The sequence below is a fragment of the Phoenix dactylifera genome, unplaced genomic scaffold (genome assembly GCF_009389715.1).
Source record: "Phoenix dactylifera cultivar Barhee BC4 unplaced genomic scaffold, palm_55x_up_171113_PBpolish2nd_filt_p 000328F, whole genome shotgun sequence".
Classification (NCBI taxonomy): Eukaryota; Viridiplantae; Streptophyta; class Magnoliopsida; order Arecales; family Arecaceae; genus Phoenix; species Phoenix dactylifera.
In genome coordinates this window covers 136,316-145,574 of record NW_024067792.1, presented here as the reverse complement: position 1 = coordinate 145,574, position 9,259 = coordinate 136,316, and the positions used below count along the sequence as shown (strand labels likewise).

The following is a 9,259-nucleotide window of genomic DNA, read 5'->3' as shown; positions in this document are numbered from 1 at the left end:
GTTTTGCTTTGTGCTGATGATCTGCTGTTTTGTTTTGCATCTGAGAAAAGGGTGCGGTATGAGCTATTCTTTTGTAAATTCTCTTAGTATTGCCTTTTGGTGAGTAACTTAATGTTTGCATATCATGACTCTCTCTCTCTCTCTCTCTCTAGGTTTTGCTTTGCAACTCTAGACTGAATTACAATGCTGCCATCGGTCGCCCGCTAATGATCATTGCTCGATTCACAGTGATCGATGTCATACTCGGCTGGTCACTGATGTTAGCTGTGCCTTGCTTGCCGCTCAGCAAATCGACTTTCAAATTCCTCATGAACTGGGCAATGATCAGCAGCGGGCGATCTCTAGCATTTTCGATTGAGATAAACCATTTCCTTGGTGATTGAGATGGATCATTTGATAGGCAATTGTTCTCCAAGTGCTAGGCAAAATTTCTTACATTCTTTCTCATGACTAGGAATGGAAATGGGTCTGGGCAGGCCTAAGCATTGTTGAGTTTAACCACATGCATTTATAATATTGGAATAGGAAAGGGGCCACAAATAATACCATGAGCCCTGCTTGTGTTGATGACTGTCTGGCTGCTGTGCCTATTAGTATGTCGAAGGTTTCAAGTAAAGTCTTTACAATTAGGTTAAAAATTTATGGTCGCCAATAGGCTTGTAAAATTAAGATTGAAAGAAGCATGGGGATGAGAGTGTAAAGAGGTGAAGGTGGAGAAGAATTGAGGTTCGATGCAAGAAAAATTAGGCTAAATTTCACTGCATTTCCCAACTTCAGGACCATGGCTCCAACCCACTTCTTTCCTCCTGGTCTTCTTGTACTCAAAGGTGGTAAGAACACCACCTGAATATAAGAACTTGATTTTATTTTTGTTTCCTTGTTTTCTTTCCTTTTTTCTCTGATCTGTTTGCTCTATATAAAATTTCCAAGATTGCTATTCAGAAAAAGAGAGGAAAGGAAGAGCCAGGTGGAGTGGGATGATGCGCCGAGTTAAGTTAGAATCATCACTTTAATTGATTTATTTGGAGATCTAATCTTTTTCATTTCTTTTTGGTTGTAACATTCTTTGTCTTCAATAATTAGAAGTTGATCTGATTAGATGTATATTTAACCAATATAAGATCCAGACTTGATTTCAACTGCAAATCTAGATTGTTATGCAAAATATGTGCTTAAATCAAGATCTAATATTTTAACTAGACTCTGTGTTTTGGCGTAAGCATCTGCATGATACTTAATTAATCTAGACTCGGAGGTGATCCAAACATAAGCTAAATCCCCTGCAGATGACTCTAGTGTTGCCCAAAATCCAAAACTAATGCCATCTTGTGCCGGCTGCACCTAAACAAAAGTGGTTTAAGTGCCCCAGCACCGGAACCATTAAATAAATTTTAGTAGAAGTTTATATGTCTCTTTACATGTAGGAACAATGATCGTGAGTTCACTACATCATTAGCACAGGTTATGCAGTCTGAATCCTCTGATCAGCTGCTACAAATATGACGATCCTTTTTGTTTGAGAGAAACATAGTTTCTTTTTATAAAAGAAAGAAATTATTATATATGATTAAAATTGCAAAGTCTTCATTCTCCAACAACATCACCACTAATGCAGGTCCCATGAGGAGAATCTTTTTCTTTTCTTCTAGGTGGAAGTATGCTTCTTCAGTGATTTTTCACTTAATTAGATTTTGACCAAATACAAGTGAAATTTGAGCATGAACATAGGCCGGCCATGGCTGAAACTAGAAGCAAACCAATGGGCATTGTTGTGGTTGAAATTTGGCATGAAGGCAACCAAGCCAGAAGGGAGCCGAAGAGACGCCGGCTGGGGATGGAGAAAGAGGGTTGCCTTCGGTGGTCCGGGGTACCTCTGAGAAGACGCCGGCTGGAAAGGAGAAAGATGGCCACCTCCCTGCGCTCCAGGGTACCTGCACAAAGCCTTGCTTGGAGATTCCGGTGAAGGTCCTCCGATGGCTAAGTTAGCCATGCCTTTTTGTGGAGTGAGGAGCTTTCTAAGTGCCTTTCATTGCCTCTTGTAGCTTAAAATAGCTTGTAGTAGCTTGTAAAAGCTTGTAAAGCTTACCGAGGGCCTTCCCTACCCCTTTTTATAGGATGAGGGTGACGGCTGTTATCTGAAATCTCGGGCTGAGATGTAATCAGCAGGCCAATAGCTAGAGATAGCGTGTCGGCGGGTGCGGCGAGGTGTGACCCTTGACAGATGTGGCAGTGTATGGCCCTTGACGGGCGTGGCAGGGTATAGCCCTTGGTTGGCGTGTCATGACATGGCTAGGTATGGCTGCGGGCGAGGTCGAGCAGGCTTGGAGGCAGTGATGTGTGCTTGGCGAGGTCGACTCTGACCTCTAGTGGAGGTCGGGTCGGCCTTTGGCGGAGCCGAGGTCAGCCGGGCTCTTGGCGAGGCCGAGGTTTGCCTGGCTTTGGTTGAGATTGTCGCCTGCGGTCGAGGGAGCCTCTTCGGTCTACTCAACTCTAAGGTTTGCTTGGCAGGAATTGGGTGACTCCGTGCCGGAATAAGACGATCCATTTTGCCTCCCATCAGGCATGGTTCTTCAGCTTGCATTAAAAAGGTGGCAAAAGGAAAAGAGAACGAACACCTAGATTTTGAAGGAACTAATTGCAAGGATTTGGTACGACTTGGTTGAATGACCAGGCCCTGCATGCAGCATTTTTGGAGGGATCCTTAATGCTTCCAGTATTAGTGTAGCAGCAACAATGAGAATCTATCAAGGAGAGCTAGCATCCCCTTTTCATTCCTTTACCCTTTTTTCTTTTGCGCAGTAATATGGATAAGAATTTTTATTTTCTCATTAAATTTTTTTGTTGAAATTCCTCGAAAGTTGATCTTAAGCAGTCTTTTTCTTTCTTTCTTGATTTTTTTTTCGTTTACATTCCGTGTCACAACTCAACATCTGACCTACAAAAACTAACCAGAATGGATTATTTAGATTTCTTAGTCTCGTATAAGTATCGATAGATGTGAGACTAAATATATAGTTTTTATATTCTCTCTCTTGGCTAAAGGATCTTAAACTTTAAGACAATATTTAAGAATGTGGTTCACAAAAATCAATGATGATGCTCATAATGTTTAAGATAAGAGATATAGGGTTGTGTTTTGATATCTTCATAGGTTTTCTTTTTGAGATTAATCTCATTTTAGGAGTCGTTTCCCTTTGCTTATCCTACTGTACATCGTTTCCTGATTCTCGTTTCCCGAACTCGGGTCCCCTGGTTGGCAGCATTCCATCTCTCCCCAGTCACGGGACCTTACTGCTGTCGATCTCTGTATATTTTTCGGTCTCAATCGCCGCTCGATCTCTCTTTGGACGAAGGAAGAAAATGGCAGCGACGACGATTCTCCGGTCTCTGTCCTCGACGGCTGGCCGGAGGCTCCGCTCCCTCTCGACGGCGACCTTTTCCTCCCTCTCCGCCGCCGCCGCTTCCCGCATTACCACCACCACCACCACCACCAGCATCTTTCGTCCGTCCCCCACCGTCAACCGCATGTCAGGTTTTGATCCCACCTCCTCCTTCCCCCTTCAACTTCAAGAATTGGTTCTCACTTCTTCGCATTCCATATTACATAGAATTTCTTCTTGGATTTGCTAAAAATGTTGATCTTGAACAAATTCTTTCTTTCTTTCTTTCCTTTTTTTCTTTTTCTGATGACAAAAATGGCAAGAGGCCTCATGTTTGTGCAGTTTCTGGACGAAGGAAAAATTTTGATATATGTAGAAGAGAAATTTATCCATTTGTAGGAGAAGCTTATAATGATCTATTTTTCAGATTGTTCTCACTATAACTTTGATGCAGAGGTAATGAGAGGATCTATGATGGAAGGAGTCGTGGATTTGGGAGATTAAATTTGTGAGTTATCCAATGACATAAGTATTTTTTAACACTTTAGGACCAATACATTGTAGGACTTGCATTGTCAGGTTTTTAGAAATGGATGAAGCTTTTTTGGCATGGATGAGAAGTGGTCAGAGATTTGAACCGATGGGATACCGGTTTAACTAATCAGCTGGATCTTGAGGGCTAGAAGAATACCAAATGAATGGAGGGAGAGCATGGTGTTGCCAATATACATGTAAAGAAGTTTTGGACGTTTTGGTAGAGTTGGGCTTAAGGACTTTCAAAGATTAACCGAAGTTGGGAAAAGAATTACTTCATGTAGGGAATTTCAACTGTAGAAGCAGTGATAATGTAGCTCAGAGAAATAAAATCTGCATCTGACTTTGATCACCTAGAAAAAGATGAGCTGTGTGAAAGCTTATTTAGTGGTATGGCCGGACTCCGTCATACTAAGTGGGTTTATTAACAACGTTTAGAATTTGTACAGATGAAACAAAGACATGAACTATATGTAAAGAGACTGGTGAATTTGCACAGGCAAATTTTTCCCTGAGAACATCCTAAGAAAATAACGAACCAGCCTGGTTAAGAATTTGCAGTGGCACTTTAATCTAAAAGCCGTTAAATATTTACACTTTGTTAGACATGAACCAACTGCTTGTGTCCAATGGGTGTTTTTGATGCATGTATGATAAAGACTCGGAACAAATTTATATTTGTTTATTTGTTGAAGGTAGTCATAAAAAATAAGGGTCTAAATTTTATTCTGATGAACAGATGGTTTATGGATTACAACCGTTGAGGAAATTGGCTTAGACTGTGTTGGAGTTAAAGGGAGGAGCGGTTTTCCAAAGAAATCCTTGTTAATATTCTAGTTTATGACTTCAGCATGTTTTCATCAGAAAATTCTGGCCAATTGGATGCTTGGTACTTAACGAGGAACTCTGAACAGAAGTTGGTAGAACAGAAGATCAAGGTCTGCTACCGTCTTCTGTTTTCTACATTTTTTGTTTGAAACAATGATTATTTTAAATCAGTGCATGAGGTTTTCATTGCAATAGACAAGTTTCAATGAAATTTTTGTCTAGTTAATCTGTTGAGGTGCATTACCAAGTTTTGTGGTAGGCATGGAATCCTCATGCAAAAGAAAAGTTGTCTTAAACATCTAATGTGGGATTCAAGGTGTGGGTCATATATAAATTTCCTCATGCACTTGCACTTCTTTAACCTCCTGCTCTTTTCTCCAATTGGACTTCTTTGCCTCCAAATTCTTGAGGTCAATAGGGTGGTCAACATTGGCGGTGGCATCACTTTGAACCACACAGAGTGGGTTGCGCTCCTCCAGGCCCTTCGCTGCAACCTCGAAGCCCTGCTCCACCTCTACATCATTATATCCTAGGAGCCAACAGGCTCGGCATTCTCTTCCAATTATGTACCAATAACTCACCCAAGAATCATGTAGATGAGCTAGGGCACACTTGAGAACATATTTTTCAATTTTTCCCCAAAAACAAATAGGATTGACCACCAAACAATATATACGGTTTTAGAAAATTTAAAATAGAATTGAGCAAGGTGCTTTCTTTTTTTTTTCCTTCTTTGAAAACAGGAAAGATAAAATTGATGTCAAATGCAGCTTAGATTGTCTAATAAATATCTAAAAACGTTTTGCATCTTATGTTTTTACTCCAAAACAAATGATTGGAAAACGGCTTGTCCAAGAGAGAGCTAAATTCCCAAGCCTAGGCCTTTGTCCTTTGCTTCACCTTAAGTCCATAACATGGTAGGCTTGGATTTGGCTGGGCGAATTTGCATTTGTGCTCCCTCATAATTGCGCCAAGAAGAGATGACACTAGGTTACGCATCAAGGTACAATGGAATCCAAGATTAAATTATCCTATTGGAGGGGATTGACTTGAGGAAGAGCTAAGCTCCCATCAAAGGTATGACATTTTGATTATACCTCTTGCAGGAACAAAAATCCAGACATTCTTCCTGTTCTTCTGTGTGAGAAAGCTGGCCAACTTGATGCTGCACTTAGACATCATCACTAGTTCTTTCCTTCCAAATGCCTACCACTTGTGAAATTAAATAATGGAACTTACTTTTGAAAATTGAAGTGCTTGTCTCTATAGTAAAAACAATTACCATTTATGCTGGAATATGAAATGCAGGTCAAACAACTAGGAGAATCAAGGCCAAACATTTGTAGCTGTCTATTGGAGAATGGAAGAGTTAAAGTGCCATTTCTTTCTCCTAAACCTGGGGACACCTGCTGATAGGTCTAGGTAGAGTGCCATAAAAGAAATAAATTAAGAATTTACAATGTTTCCACCAAATGGAAGAAAACAAGCAACCACTATTTATTCCTTCTACTATAATTAATTCTTGAAAATAATTAGTTAATGCAGAATGGTTTATCTTTCTACTATCTTGGTAATTAATAGTTGCAATTGTGATGGTGCAAATCCATTTAATCTACTAAATCTGAAGCAATCCTCCATTTTACTTGGTCTCTATCACTTTGCACATGGCATATAAAATTCTATAAAACATTACTCATGCCGCATCATACTGTTCTCAATCTTTTGATTTTCTACTGAGGTTTTGGTTTTAACTTGATACTTGTGTTCCTTATGTGCAAGCAATCTCAGATTGCTCTTTCAGATTGAACTTTAGACTTGCATTCTCTTCAAATGTAAGCCAGTTGCCTGCCATAACTGACCCTGCCATGGAAGCTGCATTCAAGGATTTAATGGCCATGAACTGGGATGAAATTCCGGATTCTGTTGTGAATGAGACAAAGAAGGCACTCTCTAAAGCTACTGATGATAAAGCTGGCCAAGAGGCATTGACAAATGTATTTCGTGCAGCTGAAGCTTTGGTGGAGTTTGGTGGGATTCTAGTTACTCTCAGAATGGCGCTTGATGATCTAAACGGTTTAACTGGTGAGGTCTGTGCATTTTGTCTCTGTCAATTGTGTCACTTTGTATTAAGAAAAAGTTATTAGTGTTAATAGTGTCAGTTTGCACCTTGCTGCTTTTTGGGCTTTGCCCTTCTGTCTTGTGATTAGTATTATCTTGCAGAACGTAGGACGCTTACCAGATTATATAGAAGATGCCGTAAGAGCTGCATATAAGCGCTACATGGCATATCTGGATTCTTTTGGCCCTAGTGAGGCTTATTTGCGGAAAAAAGTTGAAACAGAGTTGGGAACGAAAATGATACATTTGAAGATGAGATGCAGTGGCATTGGTTCTGAGTGGGGAAAGGTAAAGCTACTTTTTTGTGTAATGCATGATAGATAGCATTTAAGCATATAGTAATGCACTTTGTGCTTAAGTTATTGAAATGTACCTTAAATATAAATGCTCTTTAAGCACCAAAGTGCCACTTTGAACTCCAACAGGAAATTCTTCAGACATCATGCTTCTGGGATGAAGATAATAATTGTAAGAAACCTTCCTGGGAACGGGAGGGTGACTGAAATATTGTTGGTTATTTATATTGTTTAGCAGATCTTCAGTGATATGCTTTCCTCAGTCTAGTGGATGCCTGTTATATGCCACTACTCTAGTATGCTTGCCTTGGATTTCCTATACATATGTGAAGAAAACCAATGTTCCTAGTGCTGTTGTCCTTGAAATTTCTATCTAGTTGGTTTTCTAGGTTGCAAATATATCACTTACAGTTCCTATCATTTCTAGTACACCTTCGGCAGCTTTTCAATACCATATGTTCTCTTTTCCATAGGGCAGGGGGAACTCAGTGCACTGACCTTTTCAAGACTTGTTTCATTTAGTTTTTAATATATTTTCAAAAATTTTGTAATATGCTGTTAATGCAAAACAAGCCCTTGTAATATGTGGGATTTACTTTAAGCCTTGTGTTGGATTCTTTGCTTGATGTCAGAACTGGTACTGCAATAACCATATAAGAAGAAAATTATTCACAGTATGCATTTTTTTTTTTGGTGGAGAGTGTATGCATTTACGAGGATCCCCAGATAAATTCTAGAGTTTTCCATATCTATCATATCAAGTCAGCTCTCTGGAATTTCTGCATCTTTCAGATCTTTTAGGTAATGAACTTTTAATTTCATATTTCCTCCCTACGTGCCATACTGTAATCTAATTCTAAACCAACAAATCATGAATTTGCTCTGTAAAGACATAATAATGACAAATCATGTAAGATCTTAACCTAGTTATTAGGAAACACTCAGTCATGAACAGACCTTGTCAAAGTTGTATGTTTGATTGGTCTAGTTGTTTCGGGCTCTGAAACTCTCAGTTGATATACTTGTTCAGATAAGATTCAGGAGCATCAGAATGCATGTTTGTCTCCACACTGTTTCTTGAGACATAGATATGGTATGTACTCAGTCAACTCAAAATTCACTTCTTTTGATTTGCAGGTTACACTTCTTGGCACTTCTGGGCTTTCTGGGTCCTATGTGGAGCTTAGATCTTGAGAAAGATGCCAGGAGGTTGGCTGGGCTTCTGTCTTGGCTACTAATGGATATTTTATGAACTATGTTTTAAATAAGACAATTGATCAGTTGATTCTCAAGTTGTACTTGCAAGTTCAGGAAATTCCTAGAAGAATAAATATGCTTGTTGCAGTTGAGTTGGAAATGTCATTCCTTCTCGCCCACCAAAATTTTAATTGATCGCATGAGTCTTCCATTATCTTTGTTGCAGTGACGTGTTGGGTTGTATGTTCTTTGCTACTAATTGAACATGAGGCTTATTTGATCTTCTTCTGTTGCTTAAGATAGATCATAATTTCTAACTATTTGGGGTTGGAATAATTTTCTGAGCTCTTTATTTGGGTTATCCGAAATGTTCTTTAGTTTGAGGGCGACTGTTATTTGAAGGTATGCAGGCATGCACTTGACAAAGTGGGACCAAATTCTTGGATTATATCATTTCCCACTTGATCTCCAATTAGCAGAAAAATTACCACTTTCTAATTGCTAAATCGAGCTGCATGATGTGGTATGTGATTATATTTTAACTAGGTAAGTTTCTGGAACTTAATCTTCCAATTCATTTCTTCCGGACACCTGGTATGGGCTGGTCTCTTTGGAAAGGTAATTGAAATCTTCTCTTTTTTGTGTTAGCTGGGCTGTTTCTCAAAGACTCTGTTGAACACTTGTGTTTAGGGTGGAAAACTTATCATAGGCTAGTTGTAGTCTGTAGAATATTGGTTTAAATATTTTTTTCTCTTTTTCCCAACTTGGGCAGCATGGTGGTGAATCACTTGGTTTTTTTTTTTTTTCGTGACCAGGGAAAGATACTCTAATGCAGTTCTTAGAGTCTAAATCTTTTCCTTGTTTCATTTCTCTGAAATGGAGTTGATGGACTAAACACCATTGATC

At 39.3% G+C, this 9,259-nt stretch overlaps 1 protein-coding gene across 1 annotated transcript; it reads left to right on the top strand.

Moving 5' to 3' along the window:
* The first annotated feature begins 3,293 nt into the window (after nucleotides 1-3,293).
* Nucleotides 3,294-8,670, top strand: LOC103715869 (succinate dehydrogenase subunit 5, mitochondrial-like). The gene is made up of 4 exons (XM_008803645.4): nucleotides 3,294-3,532; nucleotides 6,531-6,829; nucleotides 6,963-7,148; nucleotides 8,294-8,670. Exons 1-4 carry the CDS (start codon nucleotides 3,361-3,363, stop codon nucleotides 8,348-8,350), a joined length of 714 nt encoding a protein of 237 aa, XP_008801867.1. The 5' UTR covers nucleotides 3,294-3,360; the 3' UTR covers nucleotides 8,351-8,670.
* The last annotated feature ends 589 nt before the right edge of the window (nucleotides 8,671-9,259 follow it).